Source organism: Xyrauchen texanus, chromosome 31 (assembly GCF_025860055.1).
Source record: "Xyrauchen texanus isolate HMW12.3.18 chromosome 31, RBS_HiC_50CHRs, whole genome shotgun sequence".
Classification (NCBI taxonomy): Eukaryota; Metazoa; Chordata; class Actinopteri; order Cypriniformes; family Catostomidae; genus Xyrauchen; species Xyrauchen texanus.
The window spans coordinates 6,998,473-7,021,215 of record NC_068306.1 but is presented as its reverse complement, the minus strand read 5'-3'; the positions used below and the strand labels follow the sequence as shown (position 1 = coordinate 7,021,215).

At 40.6% G+C, this 22,743-nt stretch overlaps 1 protein-coding gene across 2 annotated transcripts; it reads left to right on the top strand.

Annotated features, from left to right (window-relative positions):
* Window positions 1-1,568: 1,568 nt before the first annotated feature.
* Window positions 1,569-22,743, top strand: LOC127625410 (podocan-like). 2 transcript variants are annotated; one of them, XM_052100693.1, is made up of 13 exons: window positions 1,569-1,637; window positions 1,790-1,940; window positions 6,180-6,619; window positions 6,856-6,949; window positions 8,948-9,012; window positions 9,694-9,803; window positions 9,897-10,053; window positions 11,521-11,636; window positions 11,772-12,429; window positions 13,400-13,548; window positions 14,271-18,035; window positions 20,930-21,127; window positions 22,552-22,743. In XM_052100693.1, the coding sequence occupies exons 3-11, from the start codon at window positions 6,329-6,331 to the stop codon at window positions 14,434-14,436; spliced, it is 1,806 nt and encodes a 601-aa protein (XP_051956653.1). In that variant the 5' UTR covers window positions 1,569-1,637; window positions 1,790-1,940; window positions 6,180-6,328; the 3' UTR covers window positions 14,437-18,035; window positions 20,930-21,127; window positions 22,552-22,743. The 2 variants fall into 2 exon arrangements, with proteins under 2 accessions (XP_051956653.1, XP_051956654.1); XM_052100694.1 differs by having other exon boundaries at window positions 1,615-1,631.

The window sequence follows — 22,743 nt, the reverse complement described above, 5'->3', positions numbered from 1 at the left end:
ACAACATGAATGATTCTCAATGTCTGTGGAGTTTCCAGTGTATGCGCGGTAGGATTTATACAGGACACTGTATATCCACACTAAGATTGCAGCTTCCACGGTTTAATAAAATCACACTAGGACATGTCACAATTTTAATGTGAGTAATTGTCCATTCGGTGTAAAATGAGTAACAGAACATGTGTTCAAAATAAGCATGTGAGCATTTTAAAGCTATCATGTGTCAGTTATACTGCGTGCTTGTACCGGTTTGAGTCGGAGCAAGGATCTACTGATACTGCAGAAACACTGGTATCGTTACATCTATTTTATTTAAGTATCGACTTGGTACCGAAATACTGGTCTAACATGTATAACATTGTTGCTCTCATGAAACACAAAAGGAGTTGTTTTAACGTTCCAGTTGCTCTTTAAAGGAATATTCCAGGTTCAATACAAGTTAAGCTCAATCGACAGCATTTGTGGCGTAATGTCGATTACCACAAAAATTCCTTTTCCTTAAAAAATTGCAAAAATGGAGGTTCCAGTGAGGCGCTTACAATGGAAGTCAATGGGGGCCAATTTTTGGAGGGTTTAAAGGCAGAAATGTGAAGCTTATTATTTTATAAAAGGACATAGATTCAATCTTCTATTAAAACTTGTGTATTATTTGTGCTGTAAAGATGTCTAAATTGTCATTTTAGGGTTTGTTGACATCACATCGTCATGGCAACGAAGTTGTAAAATTGGCTATAGCTGTACACAGAAAAGGTTATTAAGTGATGTCATCACACTAAAAGCATGTTAACATGTATATTGTATATATGTATTTTGTTAATTGGTTGCTATGGTAACTCCATCTTGTTGCTAGGCAGTTACTAAAGTGATACTTAAAAAGCTCCTTGCTACCCTGAGTCAAATGAACAAAGCCGGAAGTCTCTACAACGCTTTGGTGCAGAGATATGTGTTTTGTTAATTGGTTGCTAGGGTAACCCTATCTAGTTGCCAGGCAGTTACCAAGGTGATACTTAAAAGGCTCCTTGCTACCCTGAGTCAAATGAACTTGTTCATCGTTCACTTCCATTGTAAATGCCTCAGTGAAACCCAGATTTGTGCCTTTTTTTAACGTACGAGTCAAAAGACATTTTTGTGGTAATCGGCATTTTGACACTAATGCTGTCGATTGAGCTTATCTTGGATTGATCCCGGAATATTCCTTTAATTAAAACGAGACATGTAGAGTTTCCAAAGAGAAGTTTTAACATTGGCTTGGCTAAAGCCTTGCCTGAAAGTAAAAAAAGGATCTCTAGGAATGTTGTCATCAGTGCCAGGATTTCCGGAATAACAGAGAGACTTTGTGTATGTTAGTGTGTGTGTGTGGTTCATTATTACCATCTTGACTTTGACATATAACATTACCGTAATAACACCGCCATTATGCACAATTCCCATCCATGATCAATAATCAACCCAAATCATAAAGCACACGTTACAGTGGATACAACAGCGAATTCAAATTGCATGGAAAAAGAAGTTACTGCTTGTGTATTATAAGTGATGCGGTCTAAACCCGAGAGGATAATAAAAGCCACATGTTCTACTGAGCTGACCTATTTGTGTCCTAACTGTGCAACGTTCTAGATTTGAATATTGTACGAGTAAAGTGAGAACATATCTCCAAGCTATTGATGTTCAAACTGATTTTTTCCAGAACACAAAATCCACACTAGCCTTATATTTCCACTATAATCATGAAAAAGTAAGAAGTTCATTTTTGGCGACGCCGCTTATTCCTTTTCCCTCTTTGCAGTTTCCACTCTGAGTCGTCCCACATCTGGACGGTGACCGTGTCTCTGCATCTCTCCTGATCTTGTGATGTGGATGAGCTTTTTTAGGACCCTTTGACCCTTGGACTTTTGCCTCAGGTCTTGCGCTTGTCTTTGGACACAAAGGCCATAAAGGTATGAATCTGTATATTATACAGCAGTTTCTGTTAATGCAGTTCACAGTTTTTGGGATAGTTGCATGTCGATACAATCCATGCAGCCATTTCCAGAGTATTTCAACTGATGTTATGACATAAAACAGGTGTTTTCTAGGTTATCTCGTGTCGTGTTTATGCAGTGCTGGCTGTGGTTTTCATAGTGCTGGTTTATAGTATTTAAACTCTGGAAAATGTTGGTAAGTTACATTTAGTCGTATAAACGTGTGCACAGTATGTGTGACTGTATGTACAGTATGTGTACATGTATTTGGTTTAGTCTCAGAACATATATTTCCTTCAATAATTTATGGCTATTTTATTATTTGGCAAATGAATTGAGCACATTGTTCAACATACTGTATACAGTGGGGTCCATAAGTCTGAGACCACTAGTGAAAATGCTTTGATTTTGCTTTTGAGTGAAAAATGTAATTGAACTATTTGCATGAATTTCAGAATGTCATAGTGTTTGTTAAGACCCTCTTCTGCTTTAATGACAGCATGATCTTGAGCGTGCATGAACCAAATCTGATGATCATGTTGTCCAGCATGTTGTGAGTTTCAATAGAAGAAAGGAAATCTTACAAAGACTTTGTTTGTACAAAGACATTAACATTTTATATCTTTAAATTAAATGTATATACATAGACATATACAGTAAATGGCCAAAAATATATGACTAAAAATACTAATACTAAAAATATTCAATACATACATTTTAATATATATATATATATATACCCTAACCATATATATATAGGATTTAGCAGTCTAATTTCTCTCTCTCTCTCTCTCTCTCTCTCTCTATATATATATATATATATATATCATTAGTCATTTTTGCATAAACAAAATATCTAAAACTACTATACTATAAAACTTTTCACCGTTCCAAAGATGGCTGCCAAGCTGAAATTTTCAGCAATGTTACATTTTATTGTAATGTGGCAAATCTGTGCCCCCTTCGAAATTTTAAATGCCCCCTTGGGTAAATTATCCAGGCTCCGACTCGTATATATATATAAATAGAGTATAGACACACTCAACCGACCACTTTATTAGGTACACCTGTAGAACTAATCATTCATGTGATCATCTAATCAGCCAATCGTGTGTCAGCAGTGCAGTGCATAAAATCATGCAGATACGGGTCAGGAGCTTCAGTTAATGTTCACGTCGACCATCAGAATGGGGAACAATGTGATCTCAGTGATTTGGAGAGTGGCATGATTGTTGGTGCCAGACGGGCCGGTTTGAGTATTTCTGGGATTTTCACACACAACAGCTTCTAGAATTTACTCCGAATGGTGCCAAAAACAAAAACATCCAGTGTGCGACAGTTCTGTGGACTGAAACACTGACAGAAAGGCTGCAGTGACTCAAATAACAATTGCCAGTTGTGCATCTCAGAATGCTCAACACATCGAACATTGAGGCGGATGGGCTACAACAGTAGACCACATCGGGTCCCACATCTGCCAGCAAAGAACAGGAAACTGAGGCTGCAGTGGGCACAGGCTCACCAAAACTAGACAGTTAATGACTGGAAAAACATTGCTTTGTCTAACATATCTGGATTTCTGCTGAGGTACACAGACGGTCGTCCCACTGCAGCCTCAGCTTTCTGTTCTTGGCTGGCAGAAGTGGAACCTTAGTGAAAGTAGAAGCCAAAGTTAGCCTTTCTGTCAGCTCGAACCAGTCTGGCCATTCTCCGTTGAACATCAACAAGGCATTTCCATCCGCAGAACTGACGCTCAATGGATGTTTTTTGTTCTTGGCACCATTCGGAGTAAATTCTAGAGACTGTTGTGTGTGAAAATCACAGAAACACTCAAACCAGCCCATCTGGGACCAACAATCATGCCATGGTCAAAACCACTGAGATCACATTTTACCCCATTCTGATGGTTGATGTGAACATTAACTGAAGCTCCTGACCCGTATCTGCATGATTTTATGCACTGCTGCCACACGATTGGCTGATTAGATGATCACATGAATAAGTAGGTATGCAGGTGTAACTAATAAAGTAACTGGTGTGTGTGTGTATATATAATATTATTTGTTAGTTTTTGCAGTCATTGGACAGCTAACTGATTTTTCTAGAAAGTATTTTCCCCAAGTACCCCCCTCAGATCAGCACCATGTTTAAGACACCAGAATGTGATTGTTGGAACTCATGCCAGAATATTTTCCAGTTCATGTTCCCTCCAATTCCTTAGCAGGACATTGGGAAATCAGGCTACAGTAAATGTAATGTGTGTGTTTCTATAGTGGAAACTGCTCTCAAATCAGGGGTTTGTTGGTGTTTCCACTGGGAGAAAGGGGTGCATGAACTCAAGGAACCCTTCCACACTAGTTTTTATTTACTGGAGCAAATTAAACCACATTCATTTGTTCCCTCTGCATTAATTGCGGTTATATTGTTTGCAAGCAGTTACCATTTGTTTAAAGAGCAATGCAAACCATTGAGAAATCACAAATCAAGTAATGAGATTGTACTCCATCAAACCCTGCATTTCATGAATATGAATATGAATATGCTTCTTTGAGAATTGAAATGTAGGTTTAAGAGTGTTAATGTATAAAACGTGCATACAAATTACACACATTACTCTTTGATCATACATTAAGCAGCTTTCTGACTTTATTTTGTCATCCATCTATTCTTCACATTACATACGCATGTATGCATTTGCAGACACTTTTATCAAAAGCCACTACCGGTGCATTCAAGCAATACATTTTCTCAGCATAACTTTACACTGATACATTTAATACGCAATTTTATCACACTAAAAATCATGTTAACATGTATAATGTTTACATTTTATGGCTATACTTTTGAAACAGTGAGTATTTATGAATATCAAATGTCAAATGTCCCAACCCAGAAGTCTCTACAACGCTTTGGTGCAGAGATGTGTGTTTTGTTAATTGGTTGCTAGGGTAACCCCATCTGGTTGCTAGGCAGTTACCAAGGTGATACTTAAAAGCCTCCTTGCTACCCTGAGTCAAATGAACAAAACCGGAAGTCTCTACGATGTTTTGATGCAGAGATATGTGTTTTGTTAAATGGTTGCTACGGTAACCCCATCTGGTTGCTAGGCAGTTACCAATGTGATACTTAAAAGCCTCCTTGCTACCCTGAGTCAAATGAACAAAACCAGAAGTCTCTACGATGTTCTTGTGCAGAGAAATGTGTTTTGTTAATTGGTTGCTAGGGTAACCCCATCTGGTTGCTAGGCAGTTACCAAGGTGATACTTAAAAGGCTCCTTGCTACCCTGAGTCAAATGACCAAAACCAGAAGTCTCTACAACGCTTTGGTGCAGAGATATGTGTTTTGTTAATTGGTTGCTAGGGTAACCTTATCTGGTAGCTAGGCAGTTACCAAGGTGATACTTAAAATGCTCCTTGCTACACTGAGTCAAATGAACAAAACTTGAAGTCTCTACAAGGCTTTGGTGCAGAGATATGTGTTTTGTTAATTGGTTGCTAGAGTAACCCTATCAGGTTGCTAGGCAGTTACCAAGGTGATACTTAAAAGGCTTCTTGCTACCCTGAGTCAAATGAACAAAACCGGAAGTCTCTACGATGTTTTGGTGCAGAGATATGTGTTTCGTTAAATGGTTGCTACGGTAACCCCATCTGGTTGCTAGGCAGTTACCAAGGTGATACTTAAAAGCCTCCTTGCTACCCTGAGTCAAATGAACAAAACCAGAAGTCTCTACGAATTTCTGGTTCAGAGATATGTGTTTTGTTAATTGGTTGCTAGGGTAACCCCATCTGGTTGCTAGGCAGTTACTAAGGAGATACTTAAAAGGCTCCTTGCTACCCTGAGTCAAATTAACAAAACCAGAAGTCTCTATGATGTTCTGGTGCAGAGATATGTGTTTTGTTAATTGGTGGCTAGGGTAACCCCATCTGGTTGCTAGGCAGTTACCAAGGTGATACTTAAAAGCCTCCTTGCTACCCTGAGTCAAATGAACAAAACCGGAAGTCTCTACGATGTTCTGGTGCAGAGATTTATGGATTGGGCCCCATTGACTTCCATTGTAAGTGCCAACTTTATGCCACAAATCCTGTCGATTGAGTTTAACTTCGCATTGAACCCAGAATATTCCTTTAAGCAAAAGTCTCCAGTTGATCTCCACTAATGTCATTAATGTCACATTTTAATTCCTAAACTTGCAATTGTTTGCCTCATTTCTCCAGAACTCTGTACATTTGAGCAGGTGTCTTTTGATGCCCAGAGGTCCAGATTTGATTTGGTTCTGGCTGGATTGCTGGACATATTCCAGAGCTGGAGGAGGTATTTTGGACTTTGTTTGGGCCACGTGAAGGTATATTCAGGCCTGGAAGTGATGGGTCAGCGGTGTGGCCTGCTGGAGATCTTGTGTTTGGTTCTATTGGGCTGGACTCTTGTGCGAGGTCAAGGAAAAACTAACCTGGACCATCACCTGCTGGATGAGAAGGAAGTGGGATTGGATGGAGAGGGGGAAGACACATCTGGAGTGGTGAAGAATGTGGAGGAAGAGATATTTTGTCCAGAAAAGTGCAGCTGCACTGTGGACAGGGCGGTGGACTGCAATGGAGTGAGCCTCAAAGAATTCCCGCCAGAACTGTCTGAACACACCCGTCAGCTCTCTCTGCAGGTGTGTGTTCTTCTACTGAATATTTAGCTTGTACCTCGTTGATTTGCAAGTCCCCATTCCCTTTCATTGTATGGAAAAGAGCAGCTTGCAGATTCTGCTAAACATCTCCTTTTGTGTTCCATGGAAGAAAGTAAGTCAAACTGGTTTGGAACAACATTAGGGGGAGTAAGTGATGACAGTGGTTTCATTTTAAGGTAAACTGTTTCTTTAAATAAATGTTTTCCCTGTCTTTCCAGAATAACCAGATCACAGATGTCACACTAGAACATCTTTCGCACCTTCAGCAGTTGGAGACACTAAACTTACAGAACAACCGCCTCACAACACAAGGTACAGAGGTTGAGAGCGGAATGAGGAGGTCAGAGGAGGACAGCAGCTAAATAGAGCGAGATAATGTGTTACAGAAGTTCAGGATGAAAGAGAGAGAGAGAGAGAGAGAGAGAGAGAGAGAGAGAGCAGGATGAAGAGGGGCGTGCTGTGTTTAAGTTGCCAACAGAGGAACAGCTTTTTTCTGCATGTATGGTCAAAGGAATCATATCATACATTTTTCTTTTCATTACTTAAAGGCCAAGTGTGTAATTTCTGTGCCTCTAGTGTAGAGGTCTGTACGTGCATTAAGTTGAAGCCCAAACCACGCCAATACCCGAGACCGTGTGACCCGACCGGGACTGTCCAATTTTAAGCTCGAACCCAACCCGAAATCGATCACTCTTTACAATTTGATCTCCAAGGAAGTACATTTGTTGCAGTAGGCTGTATTTAAGCATCGTAACATTTGTAACCATATAGTAACTGTATAGACACACGGTTTTTAGGAGTGGTGGTGTAGTGGGCTAAAGCGCATAACTGGTAATAAGAAGGTTGCTGGTTCGATCCCCACAGCCACCACCATTGTGTCCTTGAGCAAGGCACTTAACTCCAGGTTGCTCCGGGGGGATTGTCCCTGTAACAAGTCGCTTTGGATAAAAGTGTCTGCCAAATGCAGAAATGTAAATCACTCCCGCCCCTCAGCGCCCCAGAGAAAAAGGTTTATCAAGCGGCGAAACTTTGCGACACGAAAAACAATCTGGAATCATGTGTATCAATCACATGAAGTCCCCTTTGCATCCTGAATTTCTTCAGAAAGTCGAAACTTTGTGACACTCGCACTAAAAAAAGTTTCCTCAAGATGCGTTTTTAAAAACGGAAGTTCCTTTTAATTTGACACGGTGTCTAAAATATGCCGCAGCCCCACGTGAGACACTGAAAAACAGCGAGAATCGGTGCAAAAGTATACCAGTCTGCAGTTTTCTGACCGGCCACGTCCTTCTCAGTCTCTGCACATGCTGGGTCTCTCTTTCATGGTTTTGCTTTTGACACTGGTTAAGATGAAAGTCAGTGAGGGTTTTCGGCAAAGTGATGAGATAAGGCAGCTTGCTTGTATCTCTTGCACACCTGGTTTACTGCTTGCGGGTGAAGTCTCCATTTTCAGTATAGTAAATACGCACCAGGGCTCATCGTGCTCAGGACATGCATTGCCCATAATGAATAAGCTTGCACTGCTCCACACAATCAGTTTCTGTGCGAGAATGTGCAGTCGAGCGTCCACCTCCTGAAAACGTATACCTGTATATGCCAATTTAAGCCACATAAAGTGGGGCAAAAGATTATTGGTGTTTTGTCTAGAGTACAGATGTGCCTGGGTTTGTTCCTGCAGGCAGCAGATGCCCTAACCCCACCTCCACCCTAATCGGAGCATGTAAGGCTGAGTAGCCTGCGAGGAACAACTCAGTACACCTTTCCTACGTTGCGTATTATATATGTTTTGATTCCGCCACACCTGTTACACTTTCTCACATATCGTAGTTGGTGTTATTTATATGCTAGCTTCAGTCTAGTTTTATGATGTAGACCAGGGGTCGGCAACCTTTTTGACATGGAGTGCCATTTTTTTATTTGACTGGCCAATGGCTGTGTGCGCGCCCAAATTCAGCGATTAGTTGAAATGAGCCATATGCCGATATGCCATCAATGGACAGCAAACATCACCCCAATCCCCCAAACCCCCAACCCCCCCCCCCAACAACTTTTGGCTCAACACCCCCCATGCACCCCCCAACCCCCAACAACTTTTGGCTCAACATCCCCCATGCACAACAACTTTTAGGCAAGTTGCTATGAAAAATCCCGGGATGATTTCTCTGTCCAGTCCTGGTATTACCCCTCCGAGTGTCAATGCTGGCACGCGTGCCATAGGTTGCCGACCCCTGATGTAGACTGTCCATACACATTCATTATTTTACAAAATAATGTGCGGCATGTAATGTAATAATGTTTGTGTGTGTGCAGGTCTTGATGATGAAGTGTTTCAAATTCTGGAAAGGATGAGTTATTTATACTTGGCAAATAATAAGGTGAGTCACCCCCTCTGACACAATTCAAAAGGCCATTTTAAGTTGTGCTTGGTCTTGCAAAACTTTCCGCCATGCTTTTATCCCTGCAGGCACAATGACGCTGGCCTGTGTAATCTCACCAGCCTGCTAATAAAATGACTTGATGTATATGAAAATGGGAAATGGTGTTAGTAGTGTTTGACAGCACATATATACAGTACTGTGCAAAAGTTTTAGGCACTTGTGAAAAATGTTGCATATTGAGGATGTCTTCCAAAATAATGCCATAAATAGTTTTCATTTATCAATAAACATCATACAAAGTCCAATAAACTTAAAAAAAAAAAAAAGCTAAATCAATATTTGGTGTGGCCACCTTTACCTTTAAAACAGCCCCAATTCTACTAAGTAGAAATCGCACAGTAATTCGAGAAGCAGGAAAGATGGCTTGCAAATACCCGGATGAGCGGTCTGATATGCGGGTGTGCGGTTGTTACAGAGAAATATCAGACCGCTAGAGGGCGCCATTGACCAATCAGAATCTATCATTCCAGAGAGCCTTGTAATAAGTAAGGGATAATGTAGAGTCAGCCATTTGGTAAACCCAGACAAGTTCATTAGGACCCGGATGCAAAGCAGAATAATAGCCGGCTGACTGTACATTATCCCTTACGTAATGATAAACTCAAACTTTTTTTCCAGCTCACGGCTGCTCCGAGACACCTTCCTTCCTCTTTGGTCAGTGCTGATTTCGCTGCAAACCAGCTCATCAGAATCTACCCCGGCACCTTTGGCCAGAAGCCTGCTCTGAAGTAAGCATGAAGCTCTCTTTTGACATGTTCTGCATTGTGTTGCATTTTGTTGCTCAGTGTATGTTAATCAGTCATCTATGTGCTGTGGGTCAGGTCTGTGTATCTCCATAACAACAAGCTAACAGATGCCAGTCTACCAGAGAACATGTTTAATGGATCAGACAACCTAGAAATTCTCATTATTTCTAGTAATTTCCTCCGGTATGTCCCGAAGAATCTGCCCATCGCCCTCAACCGACTACACCTGAAGGTATGGCCACTCCTGTGGTCCACTCCACATCCAGCTCAAATAGCTGCTTGATTAGGCTTACTTCGCTCAAAAAAAATGAAAATTCTGTCACCATTTACTCAGCATCATGCAATTCTAAAACCACATGCCTATGACTTTTCTTTCTTTCATGGAACACAAATGAAGATATATTGCACAATGTTTAGGCTCTGTAAATGACAAAGAAATCTATGTCTATATCTACATGAATAATGCCGCTTTACCACAGCTCTCAAATGTAATTTGTACAGCGTTCAATTCAAATAAGGCGCATCGAGTTATGTCATGCCACTTTTTTATGTCAAATTTCACTGATTCTTGCTTGTCAAACCCCATTTTGGGTCAAACTCTCTATTGTTTGTAAACCTGGACATTGCTTTTATATTACCGTTACATTTGGAAAGAGTGTCACCTATTTTGCCGGTGGTGGTGCTACTCTTCTACAGTAGAAACACAATAAACCCTTCATTTTGAGTTAAAAAAATTGTTTATAATTGGAATACTTACACATTGTGTCTTTTTTAAACAAATACAGAATCATGGTTTATATACTAAATAATTTTTTAATCTCATAATATGAATTTCTGCCTAAAACATTTGTGAAACATCTCTTAAATTTCAGTTGAAAAGTTATGACGCATATCTAGGGATCAGGAAATCATACAGACTTGGGGATGGTCTATTTTGACTTGGGCCAGTTAGCAACCATTTAGCAACTGTGACAGGGCAGAGGACGGGCGGGGTTGTGATTTTCCACTCCCGGCCCCTTATCAGGTTAATCAAGCCTACGAGAGGGATAAAGGCCTACTGCGGATGTTGGTGCTACAGAGAAAGAGAGTTTACGGGCAGTCCGTCCTATGTGTGCGTTTGTGTCTTTTGGTTTTAGTTCTTTATTACAAATATTATTTATATTGTCAAGCCGGATCTCGCCTCCTCCTTTCCATTGAACTGCTTTACACTGGTGCCGAAAACCCGGGAAGGGGGAGGGATATGCCGTTGTGGAGTTCTCACCGCTACCATCCACCCCAACGGAGCAGCCGCAGCCATCTTCCGGAGGAACAGCCGCGGACCTCGAGAGGAGAAGGGGCTCCTAACCGACCGCCTGGAGCATTCAGGGCCACTGCCAGGGGCGGAGGTGACCCCTACCAGCCGCTGTAACGTGGCAGGGTCTGTGGCCACCGACCGCGAGCGGGGAGGGGCTCAATGCCGACTGCCTGGAGTGGAAGAAATCTGATTTTTGTGCATATCTGATCATATGACAAGCAAGGGTTCTGGGCTACCTTTAAAAACCCTGTGAGACTAAGAATAGAAAATGGTAACAAAAAGGCAAGGTAAAGTTTGTTAATTAAACTTGATGACAACATTGCCATACAGTGTGTCTCTGTGGCTTGTTCCTGAAACAATAGACGTCCATAAATGATTCTTACAATAATCTGTTTTTCACACTAGAATAACAAGTTGGAGAAGATTCCCGCAGGTGCGTTTGATCATTTGTCCAATCTTCGAGAGCTCTACCTTCAAAACAACGTCCTGAGTAATGATGGTGTAGACAACCAGACCTTCAGGTCAGCATGACTGAATAACCAAGTAAAACAATTTCCTCCCACTCTTTCCATTGCTCAGCTTTCTTCTTGTTCATAGTCTTATAAAAACCTACCAGAGTTGTAATTGATGGAATATGTCCTGCCTTCTCTCATTAGTCAATTAAACAGTCTGGAATATCTGGATTTGTCAAATAACAACCTGACCACGGTTCCTCTTGGCCTTCCGCGGAATCTAATCCTGCTACACCTGGAGAAGAACTCTATCCAGAGCATTGCAGCCAATGCACTGGCATCCATTCGGAACTTGGAGTACCTTCTCCTGCACAACAACTGTCTCCGGTCTCGTTCAATCCATCCAGCCGCCTTTCAGGGTCTTAAGCAACTCCACACCATCCACCTGTACAATAATCTGCTAGAGCGAGTTCCACGTGGTCTTCCTCGCCGAGCAAAGATCCTCATGCTGCCCCACAACCTCATCAGTGAAATTGGACGCAATGATTTCATCACATTGTACACCCTCACGGAGCTCAACCTCAGTTACAACCGGCTCACCAACACAAAGCTTCACAGAGAGGCCTTCAGGAAGCTCAGGCTTCTGGAAAATATGGATCTGTCGGGAAACAAGCTGCAGGGGATTCCAATGGGACTGCCCAAGAGCCTTGAGATTCTCAAGATGAAGGACAACCAAATTACTTTGATACCAGAGGGGGCACTGTTGGGTATGACCAAACTGAGAGAGCTCTACCTGGCAAACAATCAACTGAAGCTGAACTCAATCTACCAGGGAGCTTGGCAGGAGTTGAGCGCACTCACGGTAAGAGCAAGAAGGTGCTCTCTGGTGGTGGGGATCATACATTACAGCAGGAGGATATAGAGAAACACACAAAGCACAGCTAAGAATAAAATGTCCTGTAAGGAAATTATGGCATATTTATTTAAAGCATTTTCATTGTAAGGTTCAATTTTTCCACAAGTGGCATTTTACTGGGCTTTGCTCAGATTTCCCACTGGTTATGTTTGAAGTTATCCAGTAAGTTTGTAATGTATGACTCTTTAGTTCCCTTTGCTATGTCTCCAGTACCATAACATTTAATAGGACACCTGTCATGATAAACTGAGTCCACCTGGTAAATCGAGTCCCGATGGGGGTAACCTTTTGTAATGCCAGAGCAAAAACCATCATGTTATCATAATTGCGTGTAATTGAAGTCTAGCTAACTGAAACAAACTTAATTTATATATTATTGTGTGTAACATGATTTAAAAGACATTAAATGCCGTATTTACATACTTATATCTGCATATACCATAAAGTGAATTTGTAAGCTTTTTAATCAGGAACTGAATAGAGTACCCATTACTTGCTCTACCAGGCAATTGAATTGCTGTGATGTTGTATGGGGACTCGATTTACCGGGCAGACTATATTTATCATGACACCGGAAATTAGATGGGATTCATTAAAACCCATGATTCATTACAAATGCAGAATGAACCCATACATAACACCCTGCAGAGTAAATGATTACACAGAGAGCTTTCATTTCTGTTTTTAGGCAGATACAGCAAATAAATTCTTCTGAGGAAAGAGGGGAATTAAGCAGACACCAATTCCAAGTTTTTATTAAAGCAAAATCATTTTTAAGAAATGTATTTCTATTCCATGCTTTCATATGTGATTTGTTTTTAACCAAACACAAACATTTGTCTATTGACATCTTCTGAATTGTATAAATGTGGCATTCTGGTTTCACGTTTGAAGATTGTGTGTCTGTATGTTTTAGACGCTGGATCTCTCTGGTAACCTGTTGTCTCATATACCTGCTGACCTGCCCGAGTCTCTAGAGTTTCTTCACCTCCAGAACAACCGAATCAGTACAGTATCTGACACATCCTTCCTCAACACTCCCAACATCAAAGGCATCTTCCTCAGGTAGTGTCCTTTATTTAATCTAAACAAGATTAGTCATAAATATGTGTGGTTCAATTTGCTGAAAATGACAAAAAATAAAATAGAAACTAAAAATTGTACTTTGTGTATACTGTATATATGCACTTGCCAAATGATAAACCCATCCGCTCTGCAACAGTAAGTGATCTGATCATTTCTGTCCTCGTAGATAAGTAGTAGAATAACCTTCAAACTCAGCAGCTCTGTTGGATTATCTTCCTGGTTTGATAATAATGAACTGCCCCTCCTTCCTATTTGGCCATCATTTCCGACCCCTTCTCTACTGTCTCTATCAATAAAAAGTAGAACGAAAATCAAAACAGTGCTAAATGGAATCATGTGCATCAATGAAAAGCACAGTGGGTGGACATCATTCCAATCTTGATGGAAGTTTCTAGATGGACATGCCTGGAGTGGTGGTGGTGTAGTGGTCTAAACCACTTAACTGGTAAACAGGTAATCAGTAGGTTGCTGGTTCGATCCCCACAGCCACCACCATTGTGTCCTTGAGTAAGGCACTTAACTCCAGGTTGCTCTGGGGGGGATTGTCCGTGGCATGCTTGAAACTGGGAATTTGTTCCCTTGTGATATTCTTAAAGTTTCCAATTATTTCATGATGTTTTATATTAATCTTTCAGAACATTAAAGGGATGGTTTGCCCAAAAAGGAAAATGTTGCTCTTATTCTCTCTCTTTCTTCCTCAGATTTAACCGTATCTCAGTTCACTCCATATCGGAAGAGTCTTTCTCTCACCTGGCCAAGCTTCAGGTGTTGGACATCGGCCATGGCAATATCTCTCCGAACCAAGGCCAGGGAGAGGGAGTAGAGGACAAGCACTTGCCGTATGAAGAAGAGAAGACAGATTCATGAGTCACACAGGAGAAGAATAGACCAAGTCATGCAATGAACTTTCCCTTGATCAGAAATGAAATAAAATGACAACAGGCATAAAATGCTTCATGAATGTGGACTAGTTAGATTCAGATCATTTCCAAAACCTTGACCAAATGCAAATGCATACAGTATTTACAGCTTAAGCCTGTGCATTTTCCTCTGGGGTGTTCATGCATGTAACTTCCACATACCTCTATAAACACAACCTTCAAAGTCCACATGAAATCAAATTGGGCCCCATTTACTTCATTAATACACGTCTTATATACGTCTTATTGTGCTCATTTCATCTGTGCATATTCCTGGAATCTTTCATCAAAATGATTTTAGCCTGATTCAATAACCCCTCTTACTTTTCAACCCCTCCAACCAGCTGACTCCATTATGGTAGTTAACTTCCAGTTCATAATCGAATCAATGCCTGATCCAAATCAAGTCCCATCTCTTTTTTTCCATCTCATTGATTGTTCTGTTTTACTCAGAAATAAGTCATGTCATGGAGTAAAATGGGTTCTGAATGTTATTTCATGTTGACTTCAATGCCATAATCTGACAATACTAAATGTGCCATACTGTTATATCTGACTTTCTATCTAATTCCTTAAAAAAAATGCTTCATATAATAATAGGAAGCAATATTAAGATATTAACATATATTAATATCTGGTGCAGGATACCAGACAATTGTTTATTTTTTTTTAATTTTTGCTGCAGTTTGTTAACATATGTTTGTTTACATTTATGAAAACAATTATATTTATGTCATGAAAACAATTTCACTTTTTCCAGAGAATTTGGCTCACATGCATATTTTATTTACCATGACACACTTAAAGGGAAAGTTCACCAAAAAATGAAAATTCATTCATTGTTTACTCACCCCGTGTTGTTATAAACGTATACATTTCTTTCCTTTTCTAAACATAAAGGGAGAACTTGTGAAAAGAAATGTAATGCTCTGTGATGTCATACAATGGCAGTTTATGGTGACCACCTCTTCAAGCTTCAAAAGGACACAAAAGGTATAAATCACAAGTCTGATAAAATATACCAGGAGACTCGTGCCTTTTTCTAAAAGCATACGATGAGGTTTGGAGAGAAACAATTCAAAATCAAATGCTTTATTCAGTTGCAATCATCTTCAACCATTGCTGTCGTGTGCACGTTCATGAGAGTGCACGAGAGCAGCGATTACACTACCCCCGCTCATGAGATGGTGCGTTCAAGCAAAACAAATTTGTTTATCTAAAAACAGGTCCACCACAGTGATAGTGACAACAGAAAACAACACAACTGCACACAAACCAGAGAACCCAACTTACTAAACATGTCTGAAGAGATTAAAGTCGAAGAATAGATGCATTTCTATGCCCAGCCTGTTGTCACCATCTCTTTGCTGGACCTGTTTTTAGATAAATGAGTCAAATTGAGCTTGAACGCCCCTCTTGTGAGCAGGGGCAGCGTTACTTCTGCTCTCATGCACTCTCATGAACAAGCACAGGACAACAATGGTCGATGATGATTCAACTAAATAATACATTGGATTTTGTTTTGTTTCCTACCAAACCTCATCGTATGCTTTCCTAACAATCACGAGTTTCCTGGAATTATTTATTAGATCCTTTTTGCATCCTTTTGAAGCTTGACGAAATGGTCACCATAAACTGCCACTATATAACATCATATGGTAAATGGTCTACACTTATATAGTGCTTTTTTAACCTTAGCAGTTTTCAAAGCGCTTTACACTGACTCATTCACACACACACACACACACACACACACACACACACACACACACACACACACACACATCAGTGATGCAGAGCTGCCATACAAGGCAACTTGGGGTTCAGTCTTGACCAAGGACACTTTGGCATGTGGAGTCGTGTGGGCCAGGAATCAAACTGCCAACCCTGCGATTATTGGTCAACCCGCTCTACCACTTGAGCCACAGCCGCCCCAGCAATTACATCACTGAGCATAATTGTTTTTCACAATTTCTCCTTTGTGTTAAGAAAAAGAAAGAAAGACATATGGGGGTTATAACACCACAGGGGTGAGTAAACAATGACTGAATTCACATTCTTTAGGTGAACTATCCCTTTAAGCACAAGTGTTGCTTTTTTGGCATCCTTAATCACTGTAAGAGTCAGTTCTTGGTTCGAATCTGGAAGCAAAACCAACAACAGATCAATAAAGGACAGTTGCTCAGAGAAGAAATGTAGCAAGATAAATTATGCATTTGTCAAAGCCTTGCATCCTCATCCTGCTCTGCGTCCTTAAGCTGCGTACACACTGCCAGCGACATCGCGCGTGACAGCGACTCCATCCCATTCATTTTCAATGAGAGCACAGCGACTTCCGGAGACACGAGCTGTCGCGGCGTTGGCGACTAGATGTGGGCGTGTCCAGCGACGTGACAAAGTTGAGACAAGTTCAACTTTATTCAAATGAAGAGCGACTAACGGAAGCGACAGCCAATAGGAGAGAAGACGGGAGAGCTCACGTGATCCTTCTCTCTCTTTCTCTCTCTCAGCTCCTGCAGTAACGGAAAGATGGATGAAAGGCTAATTCTTGCTGTTAGCAATTTTCCAGTGCTCTATGATATGGTATATCCAGCCGCAGCTCTTGCACCAGCCGGTGGTACTCGCCATGCTGACTCCGAGATTTAATGGTTTTGTGGACCCAGACAGACCGGCATTTGCATTTTCGCCGCAGATAAACAGCCGCTATGGCAAAGAGCACGCCTTGTTTCTCATTCATCTTTGATATAAAGCATTTTATGTACTGATCCATTTATATTTAGTCTTTTCCCTCCAAAATGTTTGCTTTTAGCGCCAAGAAAAGCAATTTGCTGGCAAGAGCAATGGAATGGCATCCGAGAATGTCATTTATAAACGTTACTAGGCAACCAGTAGTGGGAACGCCCAATAGCGACTTGACCGCCAGCCACTGGCGACCTGCAGCGACAAAGTTGCCGGCAGTGTGTACGCAGCTTCATTTGAATAGCAGATTTGCACTACAGGGTCCAAGTCTCCAGAAGTGTTTCTCATTAGCAGCAGCTGGCTCTGGATCTACAGAAATGTTTCTTCACCATGAAAATGAAATAGAAATGTCATCAGGGTTCCAACAGTCACGGATGACTTGTGAATATCTGTGTAAAGTCTGTTTTGCAGGCAAAAATAGTATTGTTCTACGTTAAATAAGCAACATGCAATGCTGAGATTACCTTGTTTAAAAGTAATTTCAAAATCCCAGTTTTGTCGAGTCAAACATGTACAGTCCTCCAAACATCCAATGCAAATTTACTGTAACTGTTCTTAAATCAACCTTAACCTTAAATATTTTCTCTTTGGTCTGTGGGAGTGTTTTTAGATCAGGAATGTGGGGGTGAAATAAGGGTGTTTATTGACACATTGTTAAACTATCCAGGAAAATATAAAGCCAATGTTAAATGTGTCTGCAATGGATGATCAACCCCCCAAACAAACACAAGTTTCTGATTGTAGTTCTTCAGATCTTCTTTCTGTCTGTGGATGAGTGTGAAGACCTGCTAGTGATGAGAAAGAGCTGTGAGTATTTGTGCATTTCTAAATTAATCTGTCTAGTGTCAAAAAAGTTAGAGTGTATTTCCAATGTTAAGTTACCAGGATGTCCACAGTCGCTTCATATTGGAAATGCTAAAAATTTTTAATTGGATGCTGGATTATTCTCCTCCCACATTGAGCGACCTCCATCACCACCTATGAGACATGTCAGATGTACGAGAGACCGATCGCTTTCACTGCCCAATCGTGACACCTCTGGATCAACTTCAAATCCCCTCAAGCTCAGTAAACTATGAAATCACTTCATAGACTTCAATGTATTCTGCAGCGCTGACGCGAGTCATGTGACAGACCCTTAACGCGTATAAATATCACTCACTTTTGCACATTAATCATCGCTCTTCACAATCACAAAAGTGACCAATTATGGTTTCAAAATTGCGAATTTCTCCGAAAGGTGAGGAGTTTGGAGTTTTTTCAGGCATTTATTTCTTTTGTGGAATTTTATCATTTTCCACAGCACACCTGACTATCTGAATGGGAAACGCTGTCCTAAGCAACCATATTGTCCTGGTTGCTAGGGAGGGTAGAGTCACATGGCGTAACCTCCTTGTGGTCGCTATAATGTGGTTCTCTCTCTCGGTGGGGCATGTGGAGAGTTGTGTGTGGATGCCGCTGAGAATAGCTTGAAGCCTCTACATGCTTTATTATGTCTCCACGGTAACACGCTCAACAAGTCAAGTGATAAGATGTGCGGATTGACCTTCTCAGATGCGAAGGCAACTGAGATTCGTCCTCCTCTTCCCGGATTGAGGCAAGTCACTACGCCACCACGAGGACTTGGAGTTCATTGGGAATTGGGCGTTCCAAATTGGGGAGAAAATCAAAACAAACAAACTAAAAGTTTAAGGCAAAGTAGTCAACATTGTGTTTTGAATGTTAACAATAACAAATGCAGAGTAGTAGCTACTCTGACTTGTCATTAGTCGTCTGTGATATATTTTTGTCTGTTCTTGCCCAAAACCGAACTCCTTTTTTTAATATAAATCTTGATATCAGCAGTGTCCTTGGCAATCGTGATTTCAAGCTTGATTACACTTCCTAGCGCCATCTAGCCAGAGCGCACATGAGTCAAGGAAGTTAGGAAGTTTAATCGAGCTTGAAATCATGATGACTAGAGACAGCAATGGCAAGATGTATTGTGTATGGCGTTTCAAGTGTAGTTACATTTTGGTCTGTTACTTCAGAAGACATTGATTTAACTACTGGAGTCTTACGGATTACCTTTATGCTGCCTGTATGTTGATTTTGAAGCTTGAAAATTTGGTCACCATTCACTTGCATTGTATGGGCAAACAGACATAAAATCTCCATTAAAATATCTATGTTTGTGTTGCACGGAAGAACGTCATACGAGTTTGAGATGACATGGGTGAGCACATGATTTGAGAATTATAATTTTTCGGTGAACTATTAAATGTGGATACATTTTTTATTACTTTTGCTCATGGGTTACGGTATGTTTTTCACTCAGTTTGACTTCTCAGTATAATTTTAATCCAGTATTCATAATTCAATCATTCAAAACCCTTAAATTATTTTGGCATCCTCCTTTTGAAGATGTACACATTTGAACGGCTGGAGAAAGGGCACTGGGAATGGGCCATGTCTCTTAGAAAAATATAGAAAATTGTCCCTGTCTGGGTGACTTGGTATAAATATGCATCAACTCACCATCTTTATTTATCAGTAATGTGACAGCATGCAGAAGTCAACACTGATCTGAAGATAGGCAAATGTTCAAAACTTTTCTCATACGTTCTTGGGGAATGCATTTTAATATAATAAAAGCAATACTTTTAATAAAATAATGAAATGTCTGTTCAAATTATAATTCATAACATTGTCAGTAATACTGCAGTTGGAAGAGGGAAAACAAATATTTTCTGAGGTAATTTTATCATCCAGCCCATTCTCTGTACATTTCACATCAAAAGATAAACTAGCTATTGTTTAAATTTAGAGGCATACAAACTTGAGGTTAGAGTTTCGAAAACTTTAAACATTACTTTCACTCCTCGAAAGTATGTGCATACCTCAAAACCAGCCGTTAAAAATGTCCGACCGACATACTCCATCATTCTTCTTCTTCGGTTTTATGGCGGGTGGCACCAACGTTAAAGTGCATTATCGCCACCTACTGTGTTGGAGTGGACCAGAGTTTATCCGCTCCCTCGTTTCTTCCTGGCCCCGCCTACTAGAAAGTGAAGCGTCATCAACTACATTTGATCATGATTGGACAATTACCTGATTTCCAAATGACTGTTCATGTGAATGCAATCTCTCATCCTATATAGGTTAGCGCGGATGGAAAGTGAATTGTTGCATTTCTAGATTTTTGAACTAGATCGATTTCTTTAATATTTCTACAGGATGTGGGTCATCATGAAACGGATTGTAGTGATGTTTGTTTTTGTCCATTTTGTAGGTGAGAAACTGTTTTCTCAACAATAGTTGTAGAGTTTAGTAAAGGTCTAAAATAAAAGTTTTAAACCCCTGTAAATCATACCCAATTGGGTATGATTTACGGGGTTTAAAACTTTGTCTAGTTTACAGGGGTTTAAAACGTTGTCTAGTTAACTACACCCCACTGGCTCTAAATCGAAGTCCAATTAAACCAATGCCAGAAGGCAATTGGATTAAATTGGGCTTAAAATGTATTCACTTCTTTAGATATGTACGTCTACTGTTCTTTATGCTAGGATCCACCTTATGTGTTTACATCTTGTGGAAATGTTATTATTATTATTTTGTTTATAGGGAATTATTCAGCTCACTTGACGATTTAACTTGTAATAAACAGATTAGACCCTTAAACACTTTGGAGTTGATCTGATTCATCCATGTTTCTGTTTCAGTGGCTCAAAGAAGTAAACCATGTGGCAAGCCAAAAATATATCCGGGCAAGCAACTGGATGGTCTAAACCTTAAAACATCGTTCAAACATGGGGAGAAAGTTGTGTATAAATGTGCTCTGGGTTCCACACAAACAGGGGGCAGTCCAACATCAACGTGTATGGATGGAGATTGGACCCCATTGACCATGGAATGTGAATGTAAGATGTTTCTAATACCTTCTTGGATAAAAATCTGTTCAAGGGATGGTTTGCCCAAAAATGCCATGTCTGATGTTTACAACGTCTACAGAATGCGTTATATATACAGAATGCGTTATAACGTCTTAAAATATTTTTAAAAGAATATTTAAGCTCTCTTCACAATGCAAGTGAATGGTGGCCAGATGGCAGAATAAAAGTAGTGACTCCAGTGATTAAATTAGTATCTTCTGAAGCACTATGATATGTGTGGGTGAGAAATGGATCAATATTTAAGCCCTTTTTCTGTAAATTTCACTTTTGACCAACTGGGACTATGCCCTTGAAGAATGTGCATTTACTTAAAAACAAAAAGTGGAGATTTATAGTTGAGGACTTGAATATGATCTCTCTCTCACCCACACCTATCATATTGCTTCTGAAGATATGGCTTTAACCACTGGAGTTTTATGGATTACTTGTATGCATTTAATCCCACATCTAAAGTAATTATTTTAGGGAATCTATAGACAAATGTCAGTTAGCCGATTCACCAGAATGACGTTGATATTTCTATTAGGGGAGCATGTGGAATTCTGTGGAGGAATGAGGGAAGCGTGGATCAAATGTGCCTGCATATGTAACTTAGCCAGCTGGTATGTGATAGCTGTGCAGTGTGTAAACATCACTCTTTTGTCCTTAAGAGAAGCACTAGTGACGAGGCTAGAGCCATGGCTTTTCAAGCCGCCTCGCTAATGCGTCCGACTCCCTTGCCGGTGATCGCTGGTCTGAATCCTGCTCTTAGCGGGTCGTGTAGGACCGGTGACACTGGTGCTGTGACACAGATGGGAGTGAGGTTTAAGGGGCTGAGAGTAATGATGGCCAACTGGTACTGTGCAGCGTGTAAACCTCACTCTCTTGGCCTTCAGAGATGTATTCACATGAGAGCCATGGCTTCTCTAGCTTCCTTGCTAGTGCGTCCGACTCCCATGCCAGGGATCACCGGTTCGAATCCTGTTCAGGTCAGATAAGTGGGACTGGTGACTCGGAGTATCAGACACTTCCAAGTAAGATGGCAAAATAGAAGGGACGTAATCAAGTTCTTGTGGGTCATTCTTCAATTGTGGTGGCTAATGGTGTCTCTCTACTGTGCAACAATAGAAATCAACTTTAAATGCCAATAAATCAAAAAATGTCACATTTGTATTTTCTAGGGTGAAAGCAATTTGTGCATTTGTTTCCTTTTTGTCTTAAAACACATTTTACGGAGTTCAAGAGATATAACACTTATACATCACTTAACTAACTTGCAATATTCTGGGACTGTTTGTTTGTGGTCCCAAAGAGAGTGGTCCTGAAACATTAGGAATTGGTTTCCAAACGGGAACCCTACGCTAATATTAAAGCAATGTTCTGCTCCAATATCTTGCTCTCTGGTTCCACAGTGGTGAAGTGTCCCGTCATCGACATCCCCAATGGTTTGGTACTCAACAATACTATGGGTTCTCCACAAGGGTTTGTGTTTAACACCAGTGTTAATATCACCTGCTCTCCTGGATTCAGACTAAATGGCGCAAATCAACTCCGCTGTGGTGCAGATGGTTCCTGGACCCCAAAAGTTCCCACCTGTGTGCTAG

What these genes read in the sequence shown, in the direction of transcription:
- LOC127625410 (XM_052100693.1), top strand. Translation starts at nt 6,329, where the DNA reads ATGGGTCAGCGGTGTGGCCTGCTGGAGATCTTGTGTTTGGTTCTATTG. An exon ending in GGCCAGAAGCCTGCTCTGAA is followed by an intron (nt 9,804 to 9,896) that starts GTAAGCATGAAG and finishes GCTGTGGGTCAG; the next exon opens with GTCTGTGTATCTCCATAACA. An exon ending in AGGAGTTGAGCGCACTCACG is followed by an intron (nt 12,430 to 13,399) that starts GTAAGAGCAAGA and finishes TGTATGTTTTAG; the next exon opens with ACGCTGGATCTCTCTGGTAA.